General features: G+C 36.8%; 1 protein-coding gene across 2 annotated transcripts; it reads left to right on the plus strand.

Moving 5' to 3' along the window:
- The first annotated feature begins 3,713 nt into the window (after nt 1–3,713).
- Nucleotides 3,714–16,077, plus strand: LOC306991479 (keratin, type I cytoskeletal 18). 2 transcript variants are annotated; one of them, XM_079599356.1, is made up of 10 exons: nt 3,714–3,889; nt 4,570–4,730; nt 6,221–6,618; nt 7,857–7,939; nt 8,022–8,178; nt 9,447–9,611; nt 10,904–11,029; nt 12,924–13,141; nt 14,616–14,650; nt 15,567–16,077. In XM_079599356.1, the coding sequence occupies exons 3-10, from the start codon at nt 6,226–6,228 to the stop codon at nt 15,680–15,682; spliced, it is 1,293 nt and encodes a 430-aa protein (XP_079455482.1). In that variant the 5' UTR covers nt 3,714–3,889; nt 4,570–4,730; nt 6,221–6,225; the 3' UTR covers nt 15,683–16,077. The 2 variants fall into 2 exon arrangements, with proteins under 2 accessions (XP_079455482.1, XP_079455483.1); XM_079599357.1 differs by lacking the exon at nt 3,714–3,889 and adding an exon at nt 4,203–4,220 and having other exon boundaries at nt 4,616–4,730.
- The last annotated feature ends 898 nt before the right edge of the window (nt 16,078–16,975 follow it).

Raw genomic sequence — 16,975 nt, forward strand, 5'->3', positions numbered from 1 at the left:
TATTATATTATTATTATATTCTTCTACTGAATACTTCACAAAACTCCATTACCCACTCAAATATCTTAAAATAATAGGCCTATCTTAAAATGAAAGTTGTTGGCTGCCAAATCCACAGTAGGCTATCCTGTTTCCTTTTATACAATAACCTGATGCCTGCGACATTCAAAGTGACTAGTGTAGTATGACTTCTTGCCAGATATTTAACACTGGACACAGGCACGGTAACAAAGCAAGGTGATCTTTGACTTCTCTACTCCCTCTGGTAAACTTACCCTGTTCTCCTTCAGCTGAGACTAAAAACATAAAGCGTTTGCTTCAACAGTTCACCACTCCTCAACCTGCCCACATCATTTACGTTTTCTCTTGTACTTCACTGATAAACATGTAAATGTGAGGTGTGGACAGACAGTTCATAACTCAACACTGAGCGATCAATACATCAGCATAAAACATGTCCTTTTTCAGAGAAATGTGAAATGTGTGCCCAAAACGTGATGCAAATATAACAGGAACATGCCTAAAAAGAAGTGCAGACAGACTGTGTTTTATCTGCGTGTGTGTGTGTGTGTTCAGGCGGACTCCTGTAGCGACTCGTTACGGCACTTCTGTATTAAGTTTGCTTTATCTTGTCTCTCACATGTTTGTCTTTAACCTGTCATCATATTAAGCCGTGTCCCATCTCTTGTTGAGATACCGTGAGTGAATTATGTGCTAAAGGATTAGCTCCTCTCAAAATGACAATTCTGTAGTTATTTACTAAAGCTTGTGCCGTTCCAAACCCGTTTTCTTTTATTTCCGTGGAACTCAAAAAGTGAATCTCGGAAGAAATTCTTGTGCACTCTTTTCCATATAATGAAGAGGATGCTTTATTGAAGTTATTCAATGGCTTTGTCTGAGTAGCTAACAGACTCAATTAAGTCGCTTAAGTTTTACTCATAATCTTCCCCTCCAGTTGTTAACGGCTGCACCAGAATGAGTCTGTGAGTTGAACTGGAGAACTGGATCAATTCAATTCAAGAACGAATTGTTCAGACCAGTTTTGATTCATTAAAAATATATAATTCCTTCATTAGTTGAAAATTGAGGGTATGTTTACACGACAACAATGTAGGTTACTAAAAAGGTAAAGTTTTTCCTTTGAGTTTTCCGCATAGGCCTACAGACGACAATGTTGTCAAAACGATCCCCATTGGAGAAAGAGTAAACGACTAAAACTATAATTAAAACTATAATTAAAACTAAATTTTTGTATTATTCATGCCAGGCCAGTTGGTGGCGATGTCACTTTCTAAATAAACACTTTGCGTATATAGACTGAGCACGTAGCCATGTGCATGACAACATCGCTTTCACAAATACATGTTTTTGTAGTTTACACAGAGACTTTATCGTTTTCAAAAACTTGTACTTTGAGGGGCTGTTTACACGACACCGTTTTCAACTAAAAACTAAAAACTTTTTATGCGTTTTGGCCGATCGTTTACACGACAACGGTGTTTTGGGGGCCTGAAAACGCAAACTTTTGAAAACGGGTTTCAACGTGCAAGTTTTTGAAACCTGTCTCCGTGTAAGCAACAAAAACGTGAATCTCTGAAGATGACGACGTCTTGCACATGCGTGTCACATGTTCAGTCTATAGTGTTTCATCGCCATCTATTGGCCTGGCAGCAGAACACAGCGGTTTTAGTCGTTTTTGCGGTGGTGTCGTCTGTACGTGGAAAAGTCAAAGGAAAAACGTATCCGGTTAAAGAAAATCGTTGTCGTGTAAACGTACCCTGAAACGCGTTTTGAAAAGTGTTTTCAGGCCCCCAAAACACTGTTGTTGTGTAAATGAATGGCCAAAACTAATTTTTCTTCTTCCGTTTTTAGTTTTTAAACAGTGTCGTGTAAACAGCCCCTGAGTTAAGATCAAATAAAACTATTAAATATTAGATGAAAAACTTAACCTTTGCAACTAACTGAAATAGTCAAATCTGAAGTAATGGCTAAAACTAAAATTAAATTAAATTAAATGGAATAAAAATAATAATAAAAGTACCACATAACAATATTACTAAAGCTAAAATTATAATGAAAACTGAAACAAGTAAAAAGATTGGTAACACTTTATTTTTAGTGGTAACTTTGAAACATGCCATTTAACTCTCATTAGAGTATTAGAAGAGTTTTATTAGATGTTGGGATTCGGATTAGTAGAATAAGTGTTGCAAAGTTATAGTTAGTATAATGTCTAAAGTGGACCATTCAGAGGAAGTGTTACCAAAAGATCATTCAAAATATCAATACATATTATAACAACTGGATAACATGAATATCGTAATTTTCAGTGTATCACAACTTAAATTTTGGTCTGTTCCTATAGCACAAAACGTTCAGAAGACTTGAAATGTAGAGCAAAATATACTTTATGGTGTTTTTTGGAGCCTGACAGACTCCTGACAGACACCTTTACTTTCATCATATGGAGAAAAGTGGCCAGACTATTCGTAAAAAATTCACATAACTTTTATTTTTGCGTGAGCCGTTACTTTAAGGACTGTCAAAACAGTTGCAGTACTGAAATGCTGTACTACAGTAAAAGTTGTAGGAAGGGATTCAATATGACAAATAAGTCAAGCTCCTGTCATTACAGAACAAAGACTCAGGGATGAATGTGAGCCAAACGTATGTTGAGTGATTACTCAGACCCCTGTGCTCTACCTGAGCTGCTGGGAAAGCTCATATATGAATTGCTGCTAATTTGTCTTTCTTTTCAATCCCTTGCAATGTCTCCATGCTGCGGATCTACTGTATTTGCCCACCCATGCCGTAAAAGAGTGAGAGAGATGATCAAATAGTGAATAATCTATATATGAAAAGAAGTTTAGTCATTACAATTGCATCAGTTTTAATCACATAAAAAAAATTATGAAAAACAATTTTTCGTATTTTTTATGGACTACATGAAGTAAATTTTAATAAATGCCTGAAGATCAATTATAATATAAACAAATAAATAATAAACAATATATTTATAATAAATAATTTATAATAAAGTATTATATATATATATATTATAATTAAATTATAGGCGAGTTTTGCATTGACAAGCATTTTCTTTTCTCAAGACCATGCAGTGTTGGGTAAGTTACTCTAAAAAAGTAATCAATTACTATCTATACTATACTAATCTCTCTGAAAAGTATTGGATTATTACTAATTATTTTCTAAATCCATATCAACCTTGACCAGTTGAACAACACAAGGATACACAGGAAAGTACACTTTTAACTATTTTAAATAAACAATATACAACTGCATGAATTATTCTTCAACTGGCCAAAGTATTTTAAAGGGAGAAGGTACATCAAAAACATATACATTAAATTTTGATGTTAAATCCACTGTAGTTTTATATAGATATATTGTCTATAGTCTAGCAGTATTTAATGCAATTACACCAGAAGTAATCCCTTACTATTCTGTTTCAAGGGGAAAGTAATTCAATTAGAGTAATCCGATTACTTAATTAATTACACACCCAACGCTTAAGATCATGTAAAAATATATACTGTACTGAACCAAACCTCTCCTTTCACCGTTGCTCTTAACTATACAGAAACCCTGAACCTCGGTGTGAGTGAGAGGATCAGGAATGTCACTGCGGTGAACGTCCAATGTGTGTTTACAGGCACGTAGGAAATGGACTAGGCAACATGTAACCTGAACCACACATGGATGTGTGAATCGAATCAATCGTGGTGCCATCTGAGAGTCCAGAGAGTCCCGATCTGGATCCTTCATTGTGTTCAGAGCGGACACAAAAGATCTCTGTTTGCTACTCGGCTCCCGTTCCCATGGCACAGTTTGAGTGAAGGATTACACTGGAGTTGTGCACATTTAAGAGGTGTTAACCAGAGCAGCTTGACTTAATCGGACTGTGCGTATCCTATAGCCTATATTTATTGCAAACTTTCAGAAAAGGCGAGTGGTTCTTCCCTGCTGGAAAATAGCTTTGTTTTGCAATATGATAACTGTTCAAAGCTTGATTTTTAACCACGATTCCTGTTCAAAACTTGCAGGTTTGTAATAATACAAACCAAAGAAGACATTTTGTGAAATGTCTCAGTGTTTTTTTTTCTTCTTTTTTTCCAAGCAGTGGATGTTAATGGAAACCAAAATGGTTTGATTACTTCTTCAAGATATCTTAAGTCATACAGCTTTGAAACATCAAGAGGGTGAATAAATAATGACCTAATTTTTTATTTTAATAAAGCGCACAAATACAGGACAGCCATATTCATTTTTCTGTGTGAACGTAGTCCCTGTAAATTAGGCCAGACCATCATTTTAGTTCAGCAGAGCACAGTTTGATAAGTAAAGTACTGAAAAGATAGGCTATCCTTCAGATCTATATCAGAGAGATAAGCATAGTATAATATAGTATAGTAAACACTGTTCTGGCTCATAGATCTTGTCCTGCAGGCGCATAGAGCAGCCTTTGTTTTTTTTCTTTCTCTTTGTTCATGTTACATCAGAAACCTGTTGAATATTTCATGCCATGATCTCTGGTGTCTTGAGTAACAGTGATGTGAAGAACTGCATGAGAGAGTCGGGTTGACTCCGCCCACAGGTGTTCAGGTGCTGTAAGCCCCGCCCCCCGCCCTGAGCTCTATATGAGGACACCGTTAGGAACTGACCACAGCTTAACGCTCTACACATCCCTCACCACAGGAGCCGTTCAACAGGTATGACTCTTCTTAAACTTATTCTCTTAAAAAATAGCCATGTATAAATACACTTTTAATTTTAATACTATATATTTGGACTTTGGAATTATACAGTAGTCAACATTTGAAGTGGATCAAAAAAGTTCAGCAAAGTCGTTCAGCAAAGTATTATTCTAAATTCATGTATAAATTTGATGAAAGGTTTTGATCCACTTCAAATGTTGACTACTGTATATGTTGTGATTCACATTAAATGTGGTACTTGTATTAATATTAACTTACATAGATTTAAATTGAAGAAATGATAAGTGACTGTAATTCCAAATTTTATTGGGTGCATGGTTTGAGAAAGTTTCCTTTTTAATTGATATCTAGTGTTATACAAACCTCACATTTGCAGAAGGTTCATTGTTTGATGTGCCAACATAAAATAATAATAGAGTGTCCATTTACATGTCATGTGATCTTTATCGTTCAGTGAAGTTTTGTGCATTGCTTGATGCCCTTAATATTTCACTAAGTAGAAAACATAAACAGTTAAAAGTTTGTTCAAGCATTTCAACAGAAGTATTTTAAAACAACTGATGTCTATTGCTATAGTTGGACTGGGTACTTGTTTCCTCATTATTGGTTCAGTTTCTGCTACTGATCTGAGATATATTTCACCCCAAAATAAAAATAAAAGAAATTAAAAAAAAGAATGTAAGGAACATTTGAACCGTATGGCCTTATATGATTTGAACATTACTTATTTGAAAGAAAAAAAAAAGTTAATAAATAAATTATATACACACACACACTCATTGCAAAATGGTCTTATATTTTATACATATGCACAATATTTTATGGTGAAATATAACCAGACATTTATGTGTCAGATTCACCCCTGACATTACTGAGTTGGATTCTGGTCCCAGATCAGCATGAAAAACTTGCTCGGCCCAGAGCTCTTTTACAGAAGCAGGCTGTCAGACGGATATCACTTTGTGACAGGAGATAAATGGATTAGAAAGGTGTGAACCAACTCTCTTAAGCGGCCCAGAGTTGAGAAGTCATTTTTTACTGAGTTTGGACGTTTACTTCTAGATGTAAAATCCAGCATGGGGGAGCAATGGAAAATTCTTGGTTTGAAAAGTCCATATGAAGAGCATTTGCAAGCTGGAAGTCTTGAGGTTAGGTGGAGATGTGTGATGTTCTTCTACACCAAATATGATTTTCTTTGCATAATGTTGTTACTAGTTTTTTTTTTTTTTTCAGCAAAAGGTTTCTGGCTATGATGGAGGTTTTGGGCATATTTTTATCCTAAAAGCACACATTACATGTACTGTTGTATACCTTAGTGTACATTTTGATGTAGTGGAAGTGTATCTTTAAATTAAACAATGCTGTGCAATCCATTTCTTATATAGTGATATTTTACAAGGATGTTATTTAACTTTTTGGTGATAGGCATTCATCAAAAATACTGAGCATTCGGGTGTGACATACTGTAATACTTCTCCTTTCAGAGGTCATGTCGTCCAGTTTCTCAGTACGGAGTTTCTCTCTGGGCCGGCAGCCCTCGTTCTCCAGCATGTCCCTGAGGGACAGCGGACGAGCCCGGTCCAAAGCCTCCGTCTCGTTCGCTGCCTCCAAGCCCCTGTCTCGCTCGTCCTCATTGAGCATGTCAGATCTGAACGGTCTGAGCAACCTGTCCAACAACGGCCTTCATGGTAACAGCACCAATGAGAAAGAGGCCATGCAAAGCCTCAACAGCCGACTGGCCAACTACCTAGACAAGGTTCGCACTCTGGAGAAGTCCAACGCTGACCTGGAGCTGAGGATCAAACAACTGATGCTGGACCGTGTGCCGAAAGGCCACGATATTGATTCCATGATGGCCCAAGCCCATGCCCTAGAACAGGAAGTAAGTGGACAATTCCCTCAAGGCCTTTTGAACTCCATAAAAACTGAGTTTGCTAGCATGGCTAGGTATACACATGCTCTGAACGTCTGCTCAAAAATGTTTGTGATCATTAGCCATTACAGACAGACATAGTTAAATGATTACCTACCGTCAGACTAAACAGTTACCTTTTAACAAAGAAGGAAAGTACCTTATACTTAAATCTGAATAAATAGCTTTGTAGAAGGGGTTGTTTAATGGTTGAAACACTCGGCCGGTTCCCCAATGGTACTCTACTTTGTAAGTTCAAACAGCACCATGAACTGGTGAATTAAGTTCCCCTCACCATTGTGTCCCTTTAGAAAAGCGACATAATCCTGACTGAGTTCATCCATGTGTGACGTCTATGTCAGGACTGTCCAATCCTGTTCCTGGAGGGGCACCTTCCCCCAGGGTTTTGTTTCTACCCGCTCCAACACACATGCCCGAAGGTTTTGAGTGATCCTAAAGACCTTGATTAGCTGGTTCGGCTGTGTTTAATTAGGGGTGGAGACGAGGGGTGCTTCTCATTTCTTATCCTCACTTCCTAACTCCACTCCCCTTGGGATGCAAGGAAAGGAAATGAGGACAGATTCATTGAAGGAAAGCCTATTTGTATATTGGAATATTCTTGATCACTCAAGCGTCACTTCAAAGCGTCATCATGCTCAAGGGATCTGCACTTTCTTTTGTTAATGTTTGGTTTAGAAATTCATAATAAATAATACCGTAATAAAGCAAGATGCCTGTTGAAATATGTGAGATGTTGGTTTATATAAACTGCAAAGGTAAAACACTAATTAAAATGATTGAGGCAGATGTGAAGGAGAATTCATAAATGCATCAGGTTTTTTGACAAGAAAGACTGTAGGAGACACATGTACATCCTCGCTTATAGTTACTCTGGAAGCTTCCTCACTTCCCACTCCTCGCTCCTCGCCTCCTTGCGGTGCAATTAGAGAATTGAGATGTCCTTCAAGTTGACTAACTTTGATTGGTTTCCGAGTCACAGGCTAGACCAAGGAAACACATCCATTTGAATATTGAGAAGCACCCAAACCCTGTGTGAAGGTGACTTTCCAGGAGCAGGATTGGATACCCCTAGTTGTAATTGTGCCATGCGTAATGGTTAATTACACTCTCACTATAATAATTTTATGTGTGCTTTCAATAATGTGTTTGAGATGAAGGCGTTCATCTTCTCATGCTGTACCTTACAGTTAAGGAAGAAGACCCTGGAGAACGCCCGGATCATGCTTGAGATCGATAATGCCAAGCTGGCTGCAGATGATTTCAGAATCAAGTGAGTGCCCGCACCTCTCAAAACCTCTTCTGAACACCTGTCGAGGAACTTGAGGAGAAATGTACTGGATGTGTGCTTGCAGATGGGAGACGGAGAGCGCGATGTGTCAGTCGGTGGAGCGGGACTGTGTGGCCCTGAAGAAAGCCAAGTCAGACCATGACCAGATCATCGCCTCGCTCCGTGGAGACCTGGACAGCCTGAAAGAGGAACTCTACTTCCTGAAGAAGAATCATGAGGAGGTAAGGACGTGGAAACAGTGACGAGTCCTGCACCTTATAGAGAAGCAACTGCTTCTCCACAGTCTACAAACTGGTTAGACTAGGGGTGGCATGTTAGTGTACATTAAGAGTTGGACGTGAGCCAGTCCAAAGTTCAATGGTTTTCCGTTCCTTTCAACTTTCTGTTAATGCAAAGCCCATTTTTCTGCATACGTTCATGGAGAAATGGATGGTTACCTCTGTGACAGGCTTGTCTCAAACCCTTGAAGAGTGTCAAGCGGTGACCTCTGTTGTCTTTGATAGACAAGGACAAGGAATCACTTGTAACCCAATCCATGTGGTTCTTTTGTCAAATGAAATCTAAGATGTGGCTCGTAGCTAACCTCCTGGCTTGAAGTCAAATGCTGAAACTTGCTTTACACAAATACACAAAGATGCAAATACTTGGCCAGCAAATTCCAAGTGCAAAGCAGCAGTACAAATACTAATACTTGAATTCTTTGAAAGTAACAAGTCCCAGTACTTGTAGGGCAATAGAGTTACCATTAAAGATATGTGCCGTTAAACCAGATTAAGGTATTCAGGTATAGCTAGCTATACACATGTCTAGTTTAACTAACTTGCTCAGCAAATGACAATAGTGGATATGAAAAAGAAAAGTACTAAATAACAGTCTGTGATAATGGCCGTTAGGTTTTGTTGTGAATTACATTCAGAAATAATATGTGTTTGTTGTACTTGCATAAAGTACATTTTAAGCCTTAATTGTCGCTGGCACATTGACATAGAAAATAAATAATATTCAGGAAGTACAGTACCATTCTCATACTTTCTCACGCATACTGTACACTTTATATACAGGGTATATTTGGACAGAAGGGTGTGGTGTCATGGTTGTAGAATATTCAAAATATATCTGGAGTGTTTGGCTTTTTTTTGTGAGAGGCGCATTGCATGCTCCCTTTGTGAGTAACATAAGATCAACTCTATTAAATATTCATAGAGAAGAACTTAATAATGAAGTAACTTCTACCCACCGTGTGCCACCATGTGGTATCAAATTCCCCAAATTCACTCTGCAGTCTCAAATCACCACACAAACCACAACCCAATGTTCAAACACAAAATGCGCACATTTAACAGACTCAAACTTGTTTAATGTCTCATTAGTCCAAGACTAACAGTTGTTATTAGTTCCACGGAATATTATCCCACAATTTGTTTAGTCGTGACTCGTGCCACATCCTTGTCTCTATGATTGTCTCATTATTTTCCCTCTGTCTCTGCAGGAGTTGGACAGCCTGAGGGCCCGGGTTGCTCAAGAGGAAGTCAGTGTGGAGGTGGATGCGGCCCGTGGGCCAGAGCTGGGGACGGTTCTCTCCGACCTCAGGTTTCAGTATGAAGGCATTGTCCAGAAGAACAAGGAGGAAGCTGAGCACTGGTACCGTAAAAAGGTTGGTGCTCCCACGGGAACAGGGTCATAAACAGTACCTTGTCTGTCAGCCCCCATTTAGAGTTTCCTATAGACCCAGATATCATTTCACTTACAAAAACACCTTGGTACAACCATGTGCTTTTGTACTGGTTTAATGGTATATGGTATTTTTGTACACTAAAGCATGGTATTTACATGTTAGTCCAAAGTATTTTAAAATACTATGATATTACCATGGTAATATGATGATATTTTTAGAAAGTGAAGGTAAGGTATGATTTTTAGAGGCCAAATGCAAAGACAAAACCTTTTCGATTCACATCGTCGTCAGAGTTGAAGGCAAGCTACAGTACTTCAAAAATACTGTGGTATTATTACCATGTTTTTCGAATATGGAGCCAATTTAATATCATGTTTATTTGTAAGCTATGCATTTAGTACTTCAAGGTACTTCCAATTTTAAACTATTGCAATACCATGTTATTTTTGGTATGTGTAACCATAGTATTTACGTATGGTGTTTAGAAAATACTGTTATTACCATGTTTTTTAATATGGAACCAAATCAAGGTTTTTTTTTTATACATGTTGACTATGGTATTTACGAGTTATTTTAAGGTACTTCAAAAATATTGTGATATTACCATGTTTTTTTTAAGCTAAAGCATGGTATTTATATGGTACTTCAAGGTACTTCCAAAATACCTTTGGACATGAAACTATTGTAATACCATGGTATTTTTGGTACGTGTAACCATAGTATTTACATATGGTGCTTTAAGTGTTACCATGTTGTTTTTTTTATATATGGAATTTTCACATACATGTGAACTATGGTACAGTATATAGCCTACTGTATTTTAAGGTACTTCAAAAATACTGTGGTATTAACATGTTTTTTGGATATAAAAAAAAACCATGATATATTTTTTTGTGTATGAAACCAATAATCAATAAGCTTGTAATTGAAACCATGAAATTTTCATACGTTAATTTAAAAATACAGTGGATTACCATGTTTTTATGACTTGGTAGCTTGACATTTTTGGTATGTTTAACCAGGATATTTACATCAAGTACTTCAAAAATACTTTTGGATATGAAACCATGGTGTTATTTGAATGTATGTCATAAAATTCGAAAATGAATATGGTAATCATCTTTATGGTAAATGGTACCATGTTATTATACCTGAATTGGTGCTGCACTGCAACAAACCTTCAGCAGGATATATCACTTTGGACTGTTGCATGGTGGTCTTGAACACCGAACACTTTTGTAACCCATTTCCCTGTGTATGTGTGTGTATAGCTGGAGATGGTGCATATGCAGGTGCGTGAGAGTAACGAAGCGCTGAGAGGGTCTCAGAGTGAACTCACCGAGAGGCAGCGCTTTCTGCAGACACTGGAAGTGGAACTGGAGAGCCTTCACAAACAGGTCAGAACCAGGCAGGAGGAACCTTTTAAGCACCATTTCTGTTCCCTGAGTGAACTTCTAGAGCCGTGGCCAATGCAGATACAGTTACAGCTTACCACTGGAAAGTGAAACCCTGCCCTTTATGTCGAGGCTATTTGAATGACCCAGGCCATAAATGCTCCATCACATGCCATTACTTACTTTCACGAGTCAAATGTGCGATGCAAGAAGCACAGACACAGTTTGTTGTTGGATTATGTCGAAACCCTACTAAAAGTAGCACTCTCTTAGATCTCCAAAGAGGAGCTTTTCCATCAGAACGGTCAATCAGAAACAGGTTTGCTTGTTTTCATGACCTTTGAGTCTCTTGCCAGTCCAGGATCACTCCCAGCATCTCAGATGTAGTAGCTATCAACAGGTCACGCTTGTGTAAATAAGCCAACATGTGAGTTCACATGGGGGTTGTTTTGTAGTTTCTCTGCTGGTACTGTTATATTTTAAGGGTGAAAGTAGGTGCATTGAGCCATAGCCTACTTTTAATGCCTTAATTCTGTCCAAACCCGTATGACTTTCTTTCCTCTATGGAGCACAAAAGGACAATGAAAGCAGATCGTGTATTAAAGTTTTGCAGGAATAGTGGCCTGTACACGGTTCACTCCTCATCAGCATGTGAGCAGAAGTTAAAGAAGCCTCATTGTCTGGACGGTTCACCTTATCACTAACCGGTGGTTGGCAGTTTAAACATAATTACAAGATTACATGTAAAATAAATAGTATTTATGAATTTACTGATGGAATAGCTTCATTTCCATGGTAGTTATTCTCCAAACACAAACCCACATACCCACATTTACATGTATTTTGGGATGTAACAATTTACATCATGCAACGATTCCTTTTGAAACCAAGCATTAAATATTATGTGCGACCAAATGTATACAGCTAAGCAATATATATATATATATATATATATATATATATATATATATATATATATATATATATATATATATATATATATATATATATATATATATATATATATATATATATGTTAGGGCTGTTGATTTAATGTGTTAATTTAATTAGTTATGGGGAAAACTCATTTAATATTTAGTATGTCATCTTAACTTTCATACCAAATTTTGTTTTTAGTTTGGTGACGAATATGAAGCAGGGCAACTGTGTGATGGAGACTATAATGCAAATTCAAGATATCAGGACAAAAATGCCCCATATGAGTTTCATATCATATTTATATATGATATGATATCATATAGTTAAGCAATATCACACGAGTAAAGAGTGGAATATCATACGAGTGCTGTTTTTGTCCCGAATTGGACGAGTGCAAACGTAATACTGATTTTACACAACAGTGTAATAAATATGAAGTTAATATTGTGTCATATTTTAGACAAAATATTGTCTGCTTTTGCTCAATTTTCCAACGGAAATATTACCTATAATTCCAGAGCAGAACTGGTGAATGCAAGCTTGTTTCCGCCACAGAATATAAAAAAAAATATATTTTTTTTTTATTCTTTTTATCTCACAATTCTGACTTTTTTATCGCAATTTTTCTTCAGAATTGTGGGATATAAACTAGCAATTGCGAGTTATTAAGTCAGAGTTTATATATCGCACTTCTGACTTTTAATCCATTTTTAATTTTAAACTTTTTAATTTTTATTTTTAATTAGTTTTTAGTTGATTCATTTTTCATTTTAATTAATTATACATTCTTTTTTAATTCGCTTGATAATAGAGGGAAGACACAAAGTGTTTGGGGAAAGAAATGGAAACAGGATTCCAATTCCCACTTGACCACCACTGCTCCATGTGTTAATGTGTGTGTGCTAACCAACTCTTTATAAGGCTTCAACTAACAATCCCCTTGTAACCTCCCTGACAGGTGTCGGCTCTGGAGGGTAACCTGGGTGAGACGGGGCAGAAGTACACCCTGGAGATGGAGCGACTGCAGACGACCCTGGTCCAGATGGAGGAAAGCCTGTCGCAGCTGCGTCTGGACATGCAGCGCAACAAGACGGACTACGAGCAGCTCCTGCGCATCAAGCAGAACCTGGAGATGGAGATCGCCACCTACAGGCGGCTGCTGGAGGGCGAGGAAACGTGAGCGCAACGGCCTCTGATAGCTTAACTTGTAGTGCTGTCAATCGATTAAAAAAATCATTAATCACACATTTTCTGTAATTAATCACGATTAATCGCATATTAATATAATATTTCTAAATTGTAATAACTTCACATTACATTTTCAAATTGATGTAGAAACAACATAAATACTTTTTTGTTTAATGGCATCTTTTTTTTAACATTTAATAGACTTTAAAAAATATATAACAACTTTTAATTTAAGAGAACATAAAACATCTTCACATAAACTATACATTGTATATGCATAAAATTTAATATTATCCTTATTAAAGCTACAAAAGTTATTTAGTCTAGAGCAGCGAGTGATTTTCTCTTTGTCTTTTGTTCTCTGAATAACATTAATCACAGACATCAGGTTTATTAGGATGCTGTCACTTTAAGAGCTGGCGCACATGACGCGGATCTGACACGCATCCAATTCTCTCACAACTCTTTATGCTCAATGAAGACTTTTGAAACTAATTTAAGGCTGTACTCTTCAAAGGATGAGGGTGAGGATACAAAATGAGGACAGAAATTGTTTTTGACCGTTCAAACCAAGCGGCAACCTTCCGGTCTCTCTTTTGAATCCAACACAGATGTGACTTAAACTGCAATTCATCGACTGTCTGCTAGAGACAGGCTCCAAAAGAGAGTCAATCCCATGTACGCCCCATGTTAATATGCCCAACTTTACAGCAGAACTTTTTTTTTTACAGCCTGGTAAAAGTGGTTTTGGTCTATATAGTTAATTTTGCCCTTCATAAAAACTGTTAGGGGGGTGAATTATTTTATAACCCATCCGTTTAAATTATATTAAGCCTTAAAGTTCTGCATAATTAAGGGCGTGGCCACTGTTAGCCGTCACCTCAGCTAATCCCGCCTCTTTGCCCATTTTCTAATATACTTTGGACTTCAAAAATGCTCTTCAGAAACCTGTGGGTGACGTCACAGGCGCTACATCCATTTTTTTTGCAGTCTACACTGTAAAAAAAATGTTGGTTTAACTTAAAAAAGCAAGTTACCTTGTTGCCTTAATTTTGAGTTCGTTGTAATAAAAAATTTGAGTTAATACAATGAAGAAGAATGGTTTAATAAACAGAAACTCAAAATAGTATGTTATGTTTCAAGTGAGTGAACCCTCTTATCGCGCTTGAATGGTTTAACAGCACTTGGATGAATGATAGCGTGACTATATAATGCAACACAGCCAAAGGATGCCAGGAAAAAGCGGATGTTGCGTTAATGGTGTATTTTTTTTTAAATCTGCTCAAAATAATCGCAAAATGAACACGTTTATTTTGACAGCCTTAGAAAATTGTCATTATTTACTCACCGTAATGTCAGCCGTATGCTGGTGTTTTTTGTGACACTGACATTGTTTTCTGTGATTTTTGCAGCTTAATGATTGTTTTGATGCTTAATTAATGTTTCTTGTTTTATTTCACAGGGTTAAAGAGATTCCTCCTCCTCCACCCCCCAAGAGTGAGTACTGCACTGTCACACGCTACATTCAGCAAACACTACAACAAATATGCACAAACTAATCTTGCAGTCAACAAACATTTGAGAAAATTTGCATAGCTCTAACAAATATTGCCATAATAAAATTGCTATAAGCAATATCACACCCGTGCTGTTGTACCTGCCGCCTCATGCCTACAGCCAAAACACAGAAATGGATGTCTTTTCCTCAAGTCATGAAACTACAGTGTTGTTTACAATAGAAAATGATGGTAACAGGACAACATATTACGATTTTTTTTACTGACAAACATCACAAAACATAAGATAAGGTATAAAAAGCGGAGACATTTGGATGATGGTTATGAAGGTTTTTTATTAGGGGGAAAAAACACAAATGTATGGACGCTTGTTTCTGCCACGGAATAAAGAAATGTAAAAGATAATTGTGACTTTTTTTCTCCCAATTGTGACTTTTTTTTTCCTCGTAATTTTGACCTTTTTTTGGTAAATTCGACTTTTTTACTCGCAAGTCTGTCTTTTTTTCTTGCAATTACGAGATTAAAAAGTTGCAATTACCTTTTTAATTTTTTTATTCAGTGGCTGAAACAAGCTTCCATACAAAGGCCCCCTTTCAGCAGAAAGACTGATATTCGGCAGCAGTGTGATAGCGAGTCTGATGCTCAAGTATACTTTAAGCTATCTTGAACTGTTGGGTAAACATTGGTCAGATATCCGAGCGTGGCTCTGGAATGTTCTGGGAGTGCGTTTGTCCTCTCACCTGGGCTCCACAGCGGCTGTGACTGAAAACTAATGACACATTAAACACTGCCAAACAGAGCAGCCTCTCATAACAGAGCCGTCCACGGCAACACAGAGCGAAAGGAATCTGGCATATCGCTAACATCTCTCTCTGTCTCTGTCTTTCTATCCACAGAGGAGCCTGACGTTCGTACCCGTAAGATAGTGAAGGTGGTAACGCAAACCATGATCAATGGTAAAGTGGTGGACGAATCCAGTGAAGTTGAACAGATTGAAGAGACAAAGAAGTAAAACAAGAACAAGACCGTCTGTGTGATTCTCCTTATAAAAGCCTCTATTGTCCATTTAGAAGCCGCATTACCTTTGGGCCCCACGGGGCCCCTGAGTTTTGTTTCATTCCCAGTCTTTCAAAGAGATCGTCTTTCCTTTCTCAAGCAACAAAAGAGCTGAAATTACTAGGGAAGGCATCAGAATAAGAGCTGAAACTGAGGATGAAACAAGTGCTCCTGTTATTGCTTTTAGGAACTTATCAGACCAAATCACTTTATTCTTTCTGCATGCAATATTTATTTCTAAATAGAGTAGAGTGAGGAGGAATTTATTACCTTAAGAGTTTGCTTATCTGTCATTTCTTTCACTCTTTATCCATAATAAAACTATTACATGCAAACTGCGTTTGTTGAGCCATTTATGACTTTCACAAGACTTTTGTCCAAAGTGTACAGTGGGAATTGAACCTATGACTTATAGTTGTCTTTATTCACATAGAAACACCAGATAATAATATTTAAAAATAAAATGTATCGTATTTATTTGCATCCATTTTCAGGATACAGTTATTTGTAGAAACACTATTAATATTCATTTACATAATATGTAAAGTTATAAACCCGAAATAAGAAGAAAAAAATATGCAAATTCAAAGTTTAAGTAAGCAGAACTAGCAGATTTTTATTTTGTACTTATATATTTTAATTGTTCTTAACTTGAAATGTTTGAGTACACTAATTCATACAATTAACTTAAAACTTTCATGTAATCTCAATGTGAACACTTTTATTAGTATAAACTTAGCTAGCTTTAACAAGCTAATCCACTAACATGCTATATTGTTAACATATATGCATGTTACATGTTATACAGAAGCACTTGCTGTGCGAGTGCAACAATATAAAGTGATTATTTGCTCTCAAATCAATATGCATGCACCACTTGTCACCATGATGGTAACTATCCTAAAACCAACATTAACAGAAATTCTTCTAAATGAGCATAACAAAACATTAATCACTGCTAAATCTCCCACTTAACATTAATCTTGCACACACACACAAAAAAAATCTTATTACACTTAATTTTAGCATTTACTCTCCCTTTCGAGTGCCATCAGCAAAGCATGCTGGGAAATAGACATCCCAGCCGTTTCAGTTAAACTTAAGTTCATCTAAATTAAAAGAAATAATTTCATAAAACTCAAAACAATGAAACAGTTCAGTTTACTTAAAATATATCAGTTCTGTGAACTTGAAAGAAAAAGAAAGTGCTAAATACTCATAAAAGTTAATTTGACTGAACTAATTTGTT

This window comes from Phoxinus phoxinus (genome assembly GCF_949152265.1).
Source record: "Phoxinus phoxinus genome assembly, chromosome: 23".
In the NCBI taxonomy this organism is placed as follows: domain Eukaryota; kingdom Metazoa; phylum Chordata; class Actinopteri; order Cypriniformes; family Leuciscidae; genus Phoxinus; species Phoxinus phoxinus.

Excerpts from the sequence above, each read along its gene's own strand:
- LOC306991479 (XM_079599356.1), top strand. The coding sequence starts at position 6,226 with ATGTCGTCCAGTTTCTCAGTACGGAGTTTCTCTCTGGGCCGGCAGCCC. Across the intron at positions 9,612-10,903 it reads AGCACTGGTACCGTAAAAAG|CTGGAGATGGTGCATATGCA; the intron begins GTTGGTGCTCCC and ends GTGTGTGTATAG. Across the intron at positions 11,030-12,923 it reads TGGAGAGCCTTCACAAACAG|GTGTCGGCTCTGGAGGGTAA; the intron begins GTCAGAACCAGG and ends CCTCCCTGACAG.